Genomic DNA, 18,363 nt, shown 5'->3' on the forward strand with positions numbered 1-18,363 from the left:
CTTTAATATCATATAATTCTTTTGCAGTTTCACTAAATAAGCAGTATTAACCGAAATAGAAATTTGGGGAAATTGTCACTAAAAGTTATCATGATCAAGATGTGAGATATTTGCGTCCAATGTCAGTAATGTGACAAATTGCCTTCCTTTATGTTATCTAGTGCAGCAAGTTAATTTTGATCCTGCTGAAAAAGCATTTTTTTTGCTTTAAACTGGTCAGTACATAACCTATATAGCTTTTTTATTGGCTTAATGAATTGGTCAGAAACTGTAAACAGCATTTTTGGCTTAATCAGTTAGCCAGAAACTGTTAACTGTTTAATATTATGTGATAATTATGTAATAACTAGTCCACTGCATAATCAATAAACCAGTTATGAAACCTAATAACACTTTTTAAGTCATATCCGTTTTCAAGTATACAAGGTAAACAACGGGTTTCACCTTTATCTGGTTTTACCATGTCCAGTGATTGTGACAACCTATTTGCTATTCACACAGTGTTCATTGTATGTGACACAACGGAAATTAGTGCTTGTACTAAAAGGATAGGGAAATATATAAATAATTAAGAACGGGAAATATAAACAAAAATGCAAATGATATGAATATATGGATGTTAGTTAAAGACAGAGAACATATATGTGTTAGAAATGGGGAGGAGATGGAGTTTATGTGTTGACAAAATAGAAAGAAGACCTAACTTCTGTATTTATAAGATAGAAAGAAAGGGAAGTTTATGTCTAGACCTGAGAGAAAGACAAAGCAGTGTATGTAATGAACTGTATAAAAGATATTACTATAGAGGTATATAATTTATTATATAATTATACAATTTATATATCTTTGTTAATGTTCATCAATTAATAATGATTTAAAGAAAAAATGTATGAGTTGGATCTGTGCTATATACTAGAATGTGAACTACAGGGGATAGTTTTATATCTGATAGTTTTATGATAAAAGTCATAATGGTATGACAAAACCTGTACCCAATTATCTAAGGAATACTGGTAAGATATAGGTGAATGGGCTTAGCATTTTGGTCACAAGGTCAATACAGGCCTATAATGATGTCATGTTACATGAGCTGGTGGATATTATCTTGTTTAATGATATACTGTTTGTGTGTTTGACGTCATAGAGAGCTTAACATCTGATGAAATAGTGATATACCCAGTATTTGCCGGTCATCTTCTCATGTTTCCCAGTATTCAAATAATTTGTAACATTATTTGATGAAATTAGGAAGTATGTTAGACGAAAAGGAGCAAGTATAATATCAGAAACGGCAAATTACCTGTAAATATTATACCAGTTGAAAATCCATTTACGTAGTTTGGTTTTATTTTATTGCTATGGGTACTGTGACTTACTTCAAATTTAGCCTGTGAATTTAATTGTGAATTGATGGCACGTCCTCCGTTTTGTTGAAAATTTATATGTTTGATTTGCTGTGTTTGACATTATAGAGACACAAACTCCTTGCTAATAACAGAAACTCAATTTATATCAAAATGATTCTATGAAAAGCTTTTGGTCACACCTCCAAATACTTTTTGGGAAAACCAGTAGGATGGTGTACCTTTATTATCAATGTCTAGTTCTAAAATTCCCAGTCTGTCAAGAATATAAGCGAATTCTTCATACCTCATTTTTGATATTTGAATATCTGTTGGCATTTGATCAAAAAAGATAGAATTGACAGCAAGGTGCCTTTGTTTTCTGTCTGTTTTACCTACTTGTATGTTCACATAGGTATGTTTTAAATGATATAACAGACAGTGCTCATACAGTTTCATTCACAACAGAAGATTATCTGTGATAACTTACTTCTTTCTTTAAGATAACTTACTTTTTTTTACTCCAAAGCACATTAAAACAAATGGAAAAGACTCATCCATAAGCTGTAGTTTTAAAAAAAAGGAAATCCTTGTATTTTGTACACATACTGTTTTCTTGACTTTTACAGTACAACTAACATTTTATTAAAGTTAATATCATCAACAGAATACAGTCTGGAAGTGAAATATAGCCAGAATAAACCAGATTACTGAAGATTATTTATGAAATCATTTCCCAGGATGATAAACCTTTGGCTCAATAAAGTGTCTTCTCAGAATTCGAAATTTGCATTTCAATTTCACCAGAATTTCAAACACAAGGTTAATTTACTCAATTACATGAAAAAATATTTTACATTGACGTCATTGCATTTTAAGTAGCGGCTGGTTATGAATATCTCTTTCTAAAACTGATGTTCTAATCTGAGATCACGGGTTAGTTTAAAATACTTGTAACAAAGGCATAAGAGGTTGAAAAGCTTAGGTAACCTGTAAGTACGAAAGAGGTTCATTCTTTGTTTCAGGCAACAACTGTTACATCTTTTATCTGTTATACAACTGTTAACAATCAATGAAAGAAAAAGAAATTTGTCCAGCTTTTAAGAAACAAGGGTTATAAAGAAGGCACTGGAAAAGGGTTGATGAACATTTTTGAAAATACAAAAAACATTTGTTAGTAGGCCTTTTCAAAGTGGATGGAAACAAAATTTTTAGCAGAGATAAGAAAAGGTAGCTGGGCTTTTGTATATGGTGACAGTTGGATGGGGGCGTGGAGTTAGATACTTAGTGGCTATAAAATAAAATGGTAGACATACCCTGAGAGATGTTAAGACATGCTATTCAAAATTGTGCTATTTATACTTTCAGACAAACAACAGGAGCTTGATGTTCCTTCATTTAAGATTGAGGAGAATGAGAGCAGTCATAAAGAGAAAGAGAACCAGAAGGATTCTGGGAAGAGACGTCCTATGACACAGATAACTGGTGTCCGTAAACTTAAACATACCAACAGTTTCACAGGTCAAGTGCCAAAATACGGGGTAGAAACTCCACATAAAGAAGAATTAGGAAAGGTAATAACCTAGTTTTATGACGTAAATTTGTATGTTAATGGTCCCACTAATCCCCTAGTTTTAAGTTTTATACCAGTTTTTATAACAAAGACCATGGATTTATATTACTTTTTATCTTCCTTTGTATTGAAACTTGAAGTGTAAGCAGAAAAAGTAAAATATAAACTGACACTGAACAAAAACAGAAAAGAAAATAACAGATCTTTATCCTAAAAAAACGAGATACAAATTTAAATTATTAAAGTAATACTGCGAAAAAATTAATAATAGAATTATCAGATTTTTATGGCACCAAATCTTTAATTTCATTGACGATGTAATATTATAATGAGAAGAGTGTTTTGCTTCATTTAGTTGCAAAACTGTCAGAAGAATTTCATGATTCAGTAATAGATACGTGCGAGACGTGTAGTGCACATTTTGTTATACGAAGCAGACGGATATATTGGCACTTCTTGCTTCGTTTAATATGAAGCATCACAGACTCCGTTTGTTTTGCCAGAAATATTTGTATTTACGCACATAGAGTACAAACGTCTGTTTAGGTCATTCAGGGTGCCAAAATACTCTTGAAGAAGAAATTGCCATGAAAATAGTTCCAAACCTGTTATACTTCATGTTATTTTGTTAAATCTTTTTTCTTACAAAGGTGAATTATGAGTGCTGTTTGTTTTTCAGTTGCTGAATGAAATAGATAGATGGGGCGTGGACATGTTCAAAATTGCAGAATACTCCAACAACAGACCTCTAACATGCGTCACATATAAGATATTTCAGGTAAAATGCTGATTAATTCTTTCCTTCATTTCTTCTCACATGAAACAAATACTGACCCAGTAACCGACATTTCATTCATAATTTAGAATACCTAAAATTTCAGAATTGATAGCTTGTTATCAAATAGAGATAACAAAATATTTGGTAAGTTGAAATTCGTTCAACATTGTAAACTGCTCCTATCATTATTCCTATTGTGAAGTGGAAAAATATTTCCTATGATTTTCTGCATATATATATATATATATATATTTATGATTTTATGTATGTTTTACATTATTTTCATTACAGGACAGAAATTTGTGTAGTACCTTCAATATTCCCGCTACAACGTTAGTGACCTACTTAATGCATTTAGAAGATCACTATCATTCAGATGTTCCATACCACAACTGTATTCATGCTGCAGACGTCACTCAGTCAACGCATGTTCTACTTTCTGCACAAGCATTAGAGGTAATTTCTACTATTCTGCGATAAACAATACCTTATTTGTTAGCTTGTTAAAAACAAGTACACTCTTGGGGTTGTTTGAAGCAAAGTGTTTTATGTTTTGAGGAAATTATCCTTGTTTTATCGACCATTGTAACGATATCTCATCTTGTAACATGCAATACCTCTACATATTCTAGAAATTATACGGTTGACATACATGAAGTTTAACCATACAGAAAATATTGACAAGCGTCTGCTGAAATTAATGGGATGTTGTCACACAAAACATTTTGTTGCACTGTATTCAGACATGGATCAATACCAATCAGACAGGCGTCAGAAATGCTGCAGCACTATTTCGATTTGCACCATTTTCCCCTGAAAGAATTTGCAGCGAAGATAAAGCAAACAGAATTTTTTTCGTTGTTGATATCAGATGCATATCCTCCCCTTATTTTGATGTTTGGTCACGCTGTAAAGAACTATATATAAAATTGTTTAATATCGTATTCATCTTATATTGTAGTACCTGATTTTATTATATAAAGCCCTCCGGAGTATTGGATGAATTGTTTCTTCAGAAACCAGAACCTCCAAAATAATAGAAATAACTCTCTTTAGACAATATAAGAACTGTTTTGGTACTATTTTTGGCATTGTGTTTTAACACTGTTTACTAGCATTAACATTGCCTCTAATGGTACTTTTATTATGATTACAGAATGTGTTCACAGACTTAGAAATTCTCTCAGCCATATTTGCCAGTGCCATTCATGACGTCGACCATCCTGGCGTTACCAACCAGTTCCTTGTCAATACAAGTAAGTTTACATTTTCTGCTTGATTCATATTTTGATTGCATTTTACAAAGAGGAAAAAGCTTGTTTACAAGTCATAGTACAAATATTCGGTCTCTGGTCAAAGTGCATTTTGAAACAGTCGAGATTGCCTGACCATATAGTTTTGAAAGGCCATATAGAGAGCAGTGTTTTCGTGTTTACTTTGTTAGGAGGAACAAAATTGTTTTGATATGAATCAAGATAAGTCGTACACCAGTATAACAAACATTGAAATCTTTCGTTCATTTGACAGCATTTGAAGTCATTGCCAAATTGTGTGTTCCCACAATGGAGGAACGGAATTCACTGCAAAATATTTGGCTTAATTCTTTTGGAAATATTGGTTATAGACAATAGATATTGCGTCAAAATACAAATTCTATTGTTATTTTTCGACGAGTGACGAGTTTAACCTACAGTACCCAACTTATGGAGAAAATACCAATACTGAACCCAACTGCCTTTTGCACCTTTAGCCTTGAAGTATGAATAATACACTTATCACACCTGGTATCTTTGTGAACCTACATAAAACACATATCTGAGGAACCATCAGTTGACTTTATGGTAATCTGATTAAATGTCAGACAATATGTTTTTGTAGTTATACCAAAAGTCACGTATTATTCGTATTGATAGATTATTTAACATAGTAAGGATGCCAATAAATATAAGACCTTTTTACGCGTAAAAACACTTTGATTATTTCCTTAATGATAATATAAAACAACAGAAATACGTTGGAAAATAAAAAGCTCTGGTCCGTATTCCTTTATCTTGAAAAGCACTCAAGAGACAAAAAGATTTTATGGGGACATTGTTTTTTTGTTATAAACAGTCAACATCTGTAAGAATAAAAATATGTCACTATGTAAACAGTGTCAATAACATACAACAGATGGAGAAAAATACATGATTTAAAGTGAATATTGACGTCAACAAAATACTGTATGAAATTAGCAAAAGTTGTAAACACTGTGGTCTTGCAGTCGGTAACTGACATCTCGATTAACACCTATCAAGTCACGTTTGTTACTGAGGCAAAGTACTGGGCTTGGTCGTGTAAATGGCATGGAAGCACAAAAACATTCATCACGTGTTTATATCCAGAAATTTCAGCTATTTTCTACTTCATACAATGTTTGGACGATTTGAAAATGATATAAGCTTTGCACGTCAGTATTAGATCAATTAATAGATGTTTGATCAGCATATTTTTACAATTTATTTTTCAACTTTGCAATTTCAGTTATCCGTAAATTCACAATTGTTTTGATTGAATATAAAACTACAATCCATTCCACTTTCTGTATTTTCAGGTTCAGAGCTAGCATTGATGTACAATGACGAATCTGTTTTAGAAAACCATCATCTGGCGGTTGCATTCAAACTGCTACAAGAAGAAAATTGTGACATATTCGTCAATCTTTCCAAAAAACAACGACAGACATTGCGTAAAATGTGCATAGATATGGTCCTCGCAACAGACATGTCTAAGCATATGAGTCTTCTAGCGGATTTGAAGACGATGGTAGAAACGAAGAAGGTTGCGGGTTCAGGCGTACTCTTACTCGACAATTATCAAGACAGAATACAGGTAACTAGTTCAGACAAAAAATCAACTAAACACCTCAGAGTAACTTTTATGTCGATTAATTAACAAGGTTATTAGCAAAGTATTTTCAATGCTAACTTCTCCTGATAATAAAGAGTAATAAAGGGAGATAAAAGTATCATAAAGTTTAATGAACAAAGAGAAATGGTAAAAGTTAATTAATTATTGCATGTTCTACCAATGTTAAGGTCAGATGTGTTAAAGTTGTATTATAGAGGTAATTAAATGAGAAAAAAACATGTTAGAAAATGTGACATCCAATCCTTTGATGTGACCTTAATTGTTAGTTGGATTGAATTGCAAATATTTGATTATTTTCCAGGTATTGCAAAATATGGTGCACTGTGCAGACTTGAGCAACCCAACAAAGCCTCTTGAACTGTACAAGAAATGGCTCGACAGGTTGATGACAGAGTTCTTCCGTCAGGGTGACATGGAAAGAGCAAAGGGACTTGACCTTAGTCCTATGTGTGACAAACTAACTGCTACTGTCGAAAAATCACAGGTAAATATGTATTCCAATAAAGTGTATTTCTATTTGTTAGACGTTCAGTTTTTGTCATTGACATCGTGGACCAGTAATGACAGTCGTCAACTTCCATAGGATTACATTATTCTCTATATTCGATTTAGGCACCCTGTAACAATAACAGATAGTCCATTTTCACAACAGGAGGATATTGTTGAAATCACATACAGATAAAACATAAATGAACAGAAAATACCAATTGTGATTAGGGGTTCACTACAATATGTTGTTTTGAAACAGAATAGTTTATTTCTATTATTGAACTTGTCTAGGTCAATTTGAGTAGTTTGATTTATTTTTTTTAAGTATAAATTTCTTTGTTCCATTTTAGATTTAACTAATTTTTTCCCTGCTTACTTTTAGGTCGGGTTTATCGACTACATTTTACATCCAATGTGGGAGACTTGGGCCGATTTGGTGTACCCAGATGCCCAGGAAATACTTGATCAAGTTGAAGAAAACCGTGACTGGTTTCAGAGCATGATACCAATCAGTCCTTCATCAAGTTTCTGTTCTAGTGCTAAATCTGAGGAGAAATCAGCGGACAGTAAATTTCAATTTGACATTGAAGAAGAGAAAGAAAGTGACAATGAAAACGAGCATCACGGTAGTGATGTTGTTATCAAATTAACTGACAGTAAAATTAGTTCATCGAAACAGCAAAGTAAAAAAGGACAGTAGCTGGTTGTAGAAAAAAATATTGCATAATTGTGATACAGTTTACTCATTAAAGTATTCCATGGCCTAATCGGCCCCGTATGATGACATTAGCGCTTAGAAATTTGAAACGTGTCATTAGGGCCGTGTCAGCTGTCTCCCAAGATTCCACATGGGGACTAGTCATGTCATGTCGCCATGACAACAAGTGATGGTGTAGAATGGAAGATGACATCATTTCTCAGGGAGAACTTCCAGGGTTTGGACAGTTGACTATTTTGTTGCCGTAGTAGTAGTGAGAAATTACGGTAAACAAATTCGGAACTACAAGAGAAAAGCTTAGTGAAGGTAGAACAGTTTGAATTTGTCTGTCTCTTAAGTTATGAACAGAAGAAACTTTGGGAAGAAAATGTTGCAGATTTCGAAATGGCGGGTATTTTGTAAAGTGAAAACAGCTCGGCATTAATTATATGTTCATGTATATTCATGTTGCAGCCATGTTCACTGTGCATGCATTTGCTCTGAAAAAGGCAAATAGACTGGACATTTCAAGGCATTTAGCAGACTGAATTGTTGTATTTGAAAACAAACTTCTGCTTCTGTTATTTTGAAAAACAGGAAGTTGTTTGCGAAGACTTTTTGGTACAACATTTTTGAGCTTCCTGTTTTGGAGAGTTCCAAAGGGAGATTATTCTTTTTTACATAATGTTAGTGATGCTTTAGTGGTGTTGCTGTTGGAAAGTAACAGTACAAGCCAGTTTTATACATTTTATCATATCATTTATTTTACCATATTAAAATCATGAAATTGTATTTTAAAAAGTTGTTTCTGTATATGTTTGCTGCTTTAATTTATTAAGATGTTTTAAGACTTTATTTAAATAAGGTTTGTTTGGGCTCTAATCATTGGTTTAAAGATTGTTCCGCTTGTACTACAAGTTTGATGAGCTTCAGCGTTTAAAATAAACGCTTGTAAAATTGTTCATATATAGGGTTATAGCCCTTGTGAATCTGTGGACTAAAGGCTGATGAAAATTGACGTGAAATGCCATACGCGGCTGTACTGCCATAAAATCTAAATTACCTCAGTCGGAAATAATGTTTTACATACTGTTGGTTCTTTATCTGAAGTAATGCTAAAAAAAAATCTATGTCAACATTACATAGTTCTTAACCCTTATCATGCTGGACACGACTGGTTCTGCCTTTGCAACCAGTGTAGATCATGATCAGCCTGCACATCCGTGCAGTCTGATCATGATCTGCACTGTTCGCTATTCAGTTGGGTATATTTTTGGTAAGTACCCCTTTTAAACAGTTAATGGTACTGTCCAAATTGGAAGATGGAACAGTTCATTATAGAAATTTAGCAGGGTAAGGGTTAAAACTGCAGCCACAGTTGTCAAATGGTTTTATTGTAGACTAAACTAGGTAGAAGTTATAGTTGAGAATCATTGTAGAAAAAATTATTAGCTCACCTGTCACAAAGTGACACGGTGAGCTTTTGTGATCGCGCGGTGTCCGTCGTCCGTCCGTGCATCCGTAAACTTTTGCTTGTGACCACTCTAGAGGTCACATTTTTCATGGGATCTTTATGAAAGTTGGTCAGAATGTTCATCTTGATGATATCTAGGTCAAGTTCGAAACTGGGTCATGTGCCTTCAAAAACTAGGTCAGTAGGTCTAAAAATAGAAAAACCTTGTGCCCTCTCTAGAGGCCATATATTTCACAAGATCTTCATGAAAATTGGTCAGAATGTTCACCTTGATGATATCTAGGTCAAGTTCGAAACTGGGTCACATGCCATCAAAAACTAGGTCAGTAAGTCTAAAAATAGAAAAACCTTGTGACCTCTCTAGAGGCATTCACAAGATCTTCATGAAAATTGGTCAGAACGTTCACCTTGATGATATCTAGGTCAGGTTCGAAACTGGGTCACGTGCCCTCAAAAACTAGGTCAGTAGGTCAAATAATAGAAAAACCTTGTGACCTCTCTAAGGCCATATTTTTCATGGGATCTGTATGAAAGTTGGTCTGAATGTTCATCTTGATGATATCTAGGTCGAGTTCAAAACTGGGTCACGTGCGGTCAAAAACTAGGTCAGTAGGTCTAAAAATAGAAAAACCTTGTGACCTCTCTAGAGGCCATATATTTCATGAGATCTTCATGAAAATTAGTCAGAATGTTCACCTTGATGATATCTAGGTCAAGTTCAAAAGTGGGTCACGTCCTTCAAAAACTAGGTCAGTAGGTCTAAAAGTAGAAAAACCTTGTGACCTCTCTAGAGGCCATATATTTTACAAGATCTTCATGAAAATTGGTCAGAACGTTCACCTTGATGATATCTAGGTCAGTTTCGAAAATAGGCCACGTGCCATCATAATCTAGGTCAGTAGATCAAATAATAGAAAAACCTTGTGACCTCTCTAAAGGCCATATTTTTCATGGGATCTGTATGAAAGTTGGTCTGAATGTCCATCTTGATGATATCTAGGTCAAGTTTGAAACTGGGTCATGTGCCGTCAACAACTAGGTCAGTAGGTCTAAAAATAGAAAAACCTTGTGACCTCTCTAGAGGCCATATATTATACAAGATCTTCATGAAAATTGGTCTGAATGTTCATCTTGATGATATCTAGGTCAAGTTCGAAACTGGGTCACGTGCGGTCAAACACTAGGTCAGTAGGTCTAAAAATAGAAAAACCTTGTGACCTCTCTAGAGGCCATACTTGTGAATGGATCTCCATAAAAATTAGTCAGAAGGTTCACCTTGATGATATCTAGGTCAAGTTTGAAACTGGGTCACGTGCCTTAAAAAACTAGGTCAGTAGGTCAAATAATGAAAAAACCTTGTGACCTCTCAAGAGGCCATACTTTTCATGGGATCTGTATGAAAGTTGGTCTGAATGTTCATCTTGATGATATCTAGGTCATGTTCGAAACTGGGTCAACTGCGGTCAAAAACTAGGTCAGTAGGTCTAAAATTATTAAAATCTTTTGACCTCTCTAGAGACCATATTTTTCAATGGATCTTCATGAAAATTGACCTGAATGTTCACCTTGATAATATCTAGGTCAGTTTCAAAACTGGGTCACGTGCGGTCAAAAACTAGGCCAGTAGGTATAAAAATAGAAAAATCTTGTGACCTCTCTAGAGGCCATATTTTTCATGAGATCTTCATGAAAATTAGTGAGAATGTTCACTTTGATGATATCTAGATAAAATTCAAAACAGGGTCACATACCTTCGAAAACTAGGTCAATAGGTCAGATAATAGAAAAACCTTGTGACCTCTCTAGAGACCATATTTTTCAATGGATCTTCATGAAAATTGGTCAGAATTTTTATCTTGATAATATCTAGGTCAAGTTCAAAACTGGGTCACATGAGCTCAAAGACTAGGTCACTATGTCAAATAATAGAAAAAACGACGTCATACTCAACACTGGGTCATGTGGGAAGAGGTGAGCAATTCAGGACCATCATGGTCCTCTTGTTTTCATTGTGAAGCAGTTTTTCCCCTTTAAAAATCATACATGGTGTTTTTAAAAAGCACATTTTTAAAATCAGAAATTTGTGCTTACAGCATTACAAGTTTGTATTGTCTGTTTTTTCATAGGGTAACATGAACTTTTTTGTCATAAATTTGTGTAATATCGAATTCTGTGTAGGTATAAGTTTCATATTTCATCATTATAAATGTATGTAAAGTTACACCTTCGGAAAGTTTACGCAAATTATAGTGTAAGTTTTTTCTTTCTTAAATCAGTTGTAGTGTATTTATTATAATAATGCCAGCTAGTTACAAATAAATGGCATGTGTGACCATTTCATGTCACTGGAAATCCATCAGCCAATCACTCTGTGATATTTGCTAGGGATCATGGGTAACTGCAAAAAATTCGAAACTTACAAGAATGCTTTGCGCTTTTTCTTCTTTTAGTTCTTCCCCAAAAGTGAACAATCGTATTGTTTGGTCATGTTTTTATTCATGGGCCTTATTTTCCTTTCTGGCAGTTTTATTGCTCAATGTGTTTCTTAAAACAAAAATTGAAAACATTTGTGAAAACGTTTTTATCTAAAACATTTACAGTGTTCAATATTTAAATTTCCAAGTGACCAGTAACTAGCTTGTAGAATAAAATTGTTTCAGAGGTGTTTTGTTTAATTCAAGCTTGACTAAAGTGATGTATTTTTCTCTTACATGATAATGTAACAATTACAGATTCCAGATCACATTTCTTCCATGACAGTTGTGTATCCCATGATTTCTAGCAGCCCAGCCTAGTTAAAAATAAAATTTGGAAAACTGAAATGTTTCTTTGTTGTTTATATATATATATTAGTAACTGTACCTCAGAATATCTTTTGAAAGGTCCCGCTGGTACAGAAACAACAGTTGCTTGAAATAGTAGAGAGGTTGTGATGTCATACTTGTAGGGAACGTATTTTATGTGTTGGATTTCTTTCTTTATTTCAATAAACATCCAAGGTGTGAAAATTTGGATCATTGAAGGACATGCACACAGTTATTCTGTACATAAAAAATCAATTTGTAAAAACAAAATCTGAAGTTTTAAAAGAGTACCTGGTATATTTACAGGTAGTTAGCTCCTCTATTAAAGTTATCAGGCAATTTTCAGCATATTTACTTCTCATACAAGTACATATTGAAAATACAGTTTCTCTAGTAATACTTCATCCTACAATTTCCCATGTCAGAGGTTGATGAAAAAAGGGATCAACTTCTTGTATAAAAAATAACTGGAGGCCTTTGAAAAATTTGTACTATGGAAGTGGTCTGAAATATGGCTGTGTTCTAACATGACACATATTACTTTTCACATTACACAAAGAAGACTGAGACCCACATTTTTATGAAACAAGGAATTGGTAAAACCGAATGATGCTCCCGTATGCATGTGCTTGTCCCAATATGGGGAATAACGTATTGGAAACAAACAAAAAACAAGAGCTGTCACTAATGGTGACAAATGCCACTGCAGCGTCTTGACCTTTGACCTGATGACCCCAAAGTCAGTAGGGATCGTGCACTCGATAAGTACTACCAGCATGTGAAGTTTGAAGGTCCTGGGTGCAGTGGTTCGTGAGTAAAGTGCCTTCATGCAAAAAGTTAACGTTGTGACTAACAAACGGACGGACAGTTGAAAACTAATATGCCTCCCTTCGTGGGCATAAAAATGGAGATAATGAAAAGAAGAAAATTGAATGAAGGGAGATAATGAAAGCAAGGGACATATAGTGTAGTTTTATAACAACCTTCAGTTGTTATTTATATCTATGTGTGTTTTTTTTATTGTACAATAAGACCTGAAATTCTATATTATAAACTTTTTAACGCCTCAAGAAAGCTAGATCCTAATATCTGAAGTTGAAAGAACTGATAGGCATTCCGATAGACATTTGACAGAACTGATAGACATTTGATAGAACAGAAAGACTTAGTCAGTCTTCTTGAAATCAAGTTCCATTTGAAAAACAGTTTAGTTCAATAGTCACATTATCATTATGTAACAATTTAGTCACTTTTAGTTTGATGTTAGACTGATATATGCATGATTTCTTCAGATTTTTTCAAGAATATTTTGAGATTTAACGCGGAATCTTTCACTTCCGGTTGTCTGTAATGCTAAGTTTTCCAGCAATCTTTACAGTATTCTTCAGTGAATCTGAAGTAATCATTATTTCAAGGTTTTTAAGTAAGGTTTTTACCATCATTCTGTCAATTTAACTTTTACTGTAGCATATGCTATAGGCTGTTTTCAGCTCGATTCTGCTCAAAAGTTGAGTGAGCGCCATATTTTGAAATGTCTTTCGCTCACTTCATTTGTGAAAGACATATGTCTTTCGCCTCTACCTGACAAAATAAGCAGTTCTACCAACCTTAACTTGCATGGATAAATTCCTTATATTCCAAAGCATCCATTTGTTTAATGATAGATAACTTTCGACTGGTTACATTTATGTATTTTATCACTAAAGATATTTCAACTGCGAGATGTCTTTCAAGATGGCGGCATTCTGATAGATTTGCCAGAGATGCTGGCTGTAACGGCTCATTTCATTGGTCGACATTTTTAGACCGCGTTTTTTCATTGGTGTTAGACTTTTCTTGTCAGACTTTTTCTCTATAAATATAAGTGTGTCACTGGAAAAACCTTAACCTTCACGCCTACGTAAAAAGTATATATTGAAACCAGACTACTCTTTGTAAACTGCTACGCGACTAGTAAAACTTAGTCGTGACTTATTGTATGCCTGATAACTTAATACACCTATTTTAATGAGAGGTACAGTTAATTATCATGGTTCAAAAGTTGCTTAAGTGGTAATGAACATCTGATTATAGATATTTCGAGCTATTTACATCAAAATTACCAATTTGTGATGTATTGCTAAGGACTACTGAATCAGTTATAAAGTTAGTAAAAACTTCTAGCAGTCTATATTGCTCATTACAACCATGAACTTAAAACTGTGTTGACTTTAATTTCTTCTGCCTGCCATTACTGACTTAGCACCTACGGGTGTTACACTTTAAGGCAATGGCCTCTATCATTTTGTGAAGTTGTGAAATGCCATTAATACTTTTCAAGTAATGCTCTGGACAAGCCTTATTTTGTATAAAAAAGGGAGATAATTCAAAAACTAGGTAAAGTAGAGTTATGGTTCTTTGACATTGCACTTCCCTTTAATGACCTGTATCATTTTGTGAAGTTTCAATGAAATGCCATTTATACTTTTCAAAGAATGCTCTGGACAATCCTTATTTTGTATAATAAAGGGAGATAATTCAATGACTAGGTAAGAAAGAGTTATGGTTCTTTGACACTGCACTTTCCGTCAATGGCCTGTATCATTTTGTGAAGTTTCAATGAAATGCCATATATACTTTTCAAATAATGCTCCAGATAAGCCTTATTTTGTATAATAAAGGGAGATAATTCAAAAACTAGGTAAAGTAGAGTTATGGTTATTTGATATTGCACTTCCCATTTATGACCTCTATCATTTTATGAAGTTTCAATGAAATGCCATCAATACTGTACTTTTCAAGTAATGCTCCAGACAAGCCTTATTTTGTATAATAAAGGGAGATAATTCAAAAACTAGGTAAGAAATAGTTAAGATTCTTTAACACTACACTTTCCGTCAATGGCCTCTATGAGTATGTGAAGTTTCAATGAAATGCCATTAATACATTTCAAATGATGCTCCGGACAAGCCTGTGTGAAAAGTGTGATGGATGGACGAGCGGAAGGACGGACAAAGCGACAACAATATGCTCGCCCTTCGGGGAGCATAATAAAATCAATGTTTGTATGTCACTTTGGTTACATCATAGCCTCAAATGTTACAGCACGCTGGGAAAACCCCACACAAAACTGGCAAATATTTGGTGGATGTTGTCAAGAATGTAGAATGTAATTTTTGATGTGTAAGAATCTAAATAACTGGTCTCAAACAGTGAGCACACATTCCTTTGCATCTTTTATTAGCCCACCATCATCAGATGGTGGGCTATTAAAATCACTCTGCGTCCGTGGTCCGTCCGTCCGTCATTCCGTCAGTCCGTCCGTCCGTTAACAATTTCTCGTTATCGCATCTCCTCAAAAACTACTGGGGGGATTTTGACCAAACTTTGTCAGAATGATTTATTGGTACCCTAGTTGTGTCCCCCTGAAAATCAGACTGGTTCAACAATTTAAGAGTGAGTTATGGCCCTTTGTTTATTTCTATAATTTACATAGATTTATATAGGGAAAAACTTTGAAAACCTTCTTGTCCAAAACCACAGGGCCTAGGGCTTTGATATTTGGTATGAAGCATCATCTAGTAGTTCTCTACCAAGATGATTCAAATTATTTCTCTCGGGTCAAATATGGCCCCGCCCTGGGGGTCACATGGTTTATATAGACTTATATAGGGAAAAACTTTGAAAAACCTCTTGTCCAAAACCACAGGGCCTAGGGCTTTGATATTTTGTATGTGACATCATCTAGTGGTCTTCGACTAAGATTGTTCAAATAATACCCCTAGGGTCAAATATGGCCCCGCCCAGGGGGTCATATGGTTTACATAGACTTATATAGGGAAAAACTTTGAAAATCTTCTTGTCCAAACCACAAAGCCTAGGGCTTTGATATTTGTAATGAAGCATCACCTAGTGGTTCTCTACCAAGTTTGTTCAAATTATCCCCCTAGGGTCAAATATGGCCCCGCCCCGGGGGTCACATGCTTCATATAGACTTATATAGGGAAAAGCTTTTAAAATCTTCTTGTCAATAACTACAACATTCAAACTTGGACCACATGTATATTTTTGAGTGGCAGATGAACCTTGACATGAGTTGACCTTGATTTTGACCTAGTGACCTACTTTCACATTTTTGTAGCTACAGCCTTCAAATTTGGACCACATGCATAGTTTTGTGCACCGGGAAAAACTTTGACCTTGATTTTGACCTAGTGACCTACTTTCACATTTTTGAAGGTACAGGCGTCAAATTTGGACCATATGCATAGTTCTGTGTTTCAAAATGAAATTTGACATATTTTGACCTAGTGACCTACTTTCACATTTCTCAAGCTAGAGCCTTCAAATTTTGACCACCTGCATAGTTTTATGTACCGAAAAAAACTTTGACCTTGACATTGACCTGGTGACCTACTTTCACATTTTTGAAGGTACAGTCTTCAAATTTGGACCACATGCATAATTTTGGTTTCGAAATGAAATTTGACCTTGATTTTGACCTAGTGACCTACTTTCACATTTTCTCAAGCTATAGAGCCTTCAAATTTGAACCACATGCATAGTTTTGTGCACCAGAAAACACTTTGACCTTGACATTGACCAATTGACCTACTTTCACATTTTTTGTAGGTACAGGCTTCAAATTTGGACCACATGCATAGTTTCGTGTTCAGAAATGAAATTTGACCTTGATTTTGACCTAGTGACCTACTTCCACATTTCTCAAGCTTCAGCCTTCAAATTTTGACCACATGCATAGTTTTGTGTATCGAAAAAACTTTGACCTGACATTGACCTAGTGACCTACTTTCACAGTTTTGAAGGTACAGCCTTCAAATTTGGACCACATGCTTAGTTTTGTGTTCCGAAATGAAATTTGACCTTGATTTTGACCCAGTGACCTACTTTCACATTTCTCAAGCTACAGCCTTCAAATTTGGACCACATGCATGGTTTTATTTACCGAAACAAACTTTGACCTTCAAATTGATCTAGTGACCTACTTTCACATTTCTCAAGCTACAGCTTTCGAATTTGAACCACATGCACAGTGTTGTGTATGGAAATGAAATTTGACCTTGAGCTTGTCAATAAGTCTTGAAATTTGGAACACTCAAAAATGGCACATTGGTGGGCGCCAAGATCACTCTGTGATCTCTTGTTCAACCGTAAAATCACTGGAATATACTACTAAGGTTAATAAACTACGTACAATAAAACATAGGTCTCCTCAAACTATGCAGTAGTATAAAGATATATGATTTATCTGACAAACTATACTGTATTTACGACCACCACCTATTTTCGACTGTTTAAGACTTTGTATGATAAAAATCTTTACCAGCCAGATTTACCATTGTTTCATTGTTTACAGCAGCGACAGATCATGTTAGAAACCTATTCTCCCTAAGTTTTGATACTTGAAATATAAATCATTTTATGTATCAGTACCACGTTTTCAGGAGAGTTTTCTTCTTGCCAAAAACCTGCAAGCTCCCTTTGCTACTACCAATATTGATTATTTATCTTTTGCACTAAATGTATATTCCTTAACCAATGTTTCCTACCAAATTTGTGAAGCATACCATACAAAACTATTATACCAATGCAATTCTGATGCCTGTCTCTACAACAGTATTTAGTTTACCTGAGGACGAAGTGCTCAAAGGTGAGCTTTTGTGATCGCCCCGTGTCCATCGTCAGTCATCCGTCGTCAACAATTTGACTGTTAACACTCTAGAGGTCATAATTGGGGCCCAAACTTAATGAAACTTGATCAGAATGTTACCCTTAATAAAATCTTGGACGAGTTCGATATTGGGTCATCTGGGGTCAAAAACTAGGTCACCAGGTCGAATCAAAGGAAAAGCTTGTTAACACTCTAGAAGTCACAATTTTGGCCCAATCTTAATGAAACTTGGTCAAAATGTTACCCTCAATAAAATCTTGAACGAATTTGATATTGGGTCATCAGGTGTCAGAAACTAGGTCACCAGGTCAAATCAAAGGAAAGCTTGTTAACACTGCAGAAGCCAGATTTTTGACTGTATCTTCATGAAACTTAGTCAGAATGTTAATCTTGATGATTTATAGGTCACAATCAAATCTGGGTCAGGTGGGATCAAAAACTAGGTCACTAGGTCAAATTAAAGGAAAAGCTTGTTAACACTCCAGACACCACATTTATGACTGTAACTTCATGAAACTTAATCAGAATGTAAATCTTGGTGATCTTTAGGTCAAGTTTGAATCTCGGTCATGTTGGGTCAAAAACTAGGTCACCAGGTCAAAACAAAGGAAAAGCTATTTAACA

General features: G+C 34.6%; 1 protein-coding gene across 17 annotated transcripts in view; it reads left to right on the forward strand.

Moving 5' to 3' along the window:
• The window catches only part of LOC123525401 (cAMP-specific 3',5'-cyclic phosphodiesterase 4C-like), an 831,602-nt gene extending 819,516 nt beyond the window's left edge, over positions 1–12,086 (forward strand). For all 17 annotated transcript variants that reach the window (XM_045304423.2, XM_045304426.2, XM_045304430.2 and 14 more), the window contains 7 exons: positions 2,712–2,917; positions 3,596–3,694; positions 3,986–4,150; positions 4,851–4,950; positions 6,288–6,565; positions 6,906–7,088; positions 7,476–12,086. In XM_045304423.2, the coding sequence (XP_045160358.2) occupies positions 2,712–2,917; positions 3,596–3,694; positions 3,986–4,150; positions 4,851–4,950; positions 6,288–6,565; positions 6,906–7,088; positions 7,476–7,793 (1,349 nt within the window). In that variant the 3' untranslated portion in view covers positions 7,794–12,086. The remainder of the gene's footprint in view (positions 1–2,711; positions 2,918–3,595; positions 3,695–3,985; positions 4,151–4,850; positions 4,951–6,287; positions 6,566–6,905; positions 7,089–7,475) is intronic.
• The last annotated feature ends 6,277 nt before the right edge of the window (positions 12,087–18,363 follow it).

Source organism: Mercenaria mercenaria, chromosome 3 (genome assembly GCF_021730395.1).
Source record: "Mercenaria mercenaria strain notata chromosome 3, MADL_Memer_1, whole genome shotgun sequence".
Classification (NCBI taxonomy): domain Eukaryota; kingdom Metazoa; phylum Mollusca; class Bivalvia; order Venerida; family Veneridae; genus Mercenaria; species Mercenaria mercenaria.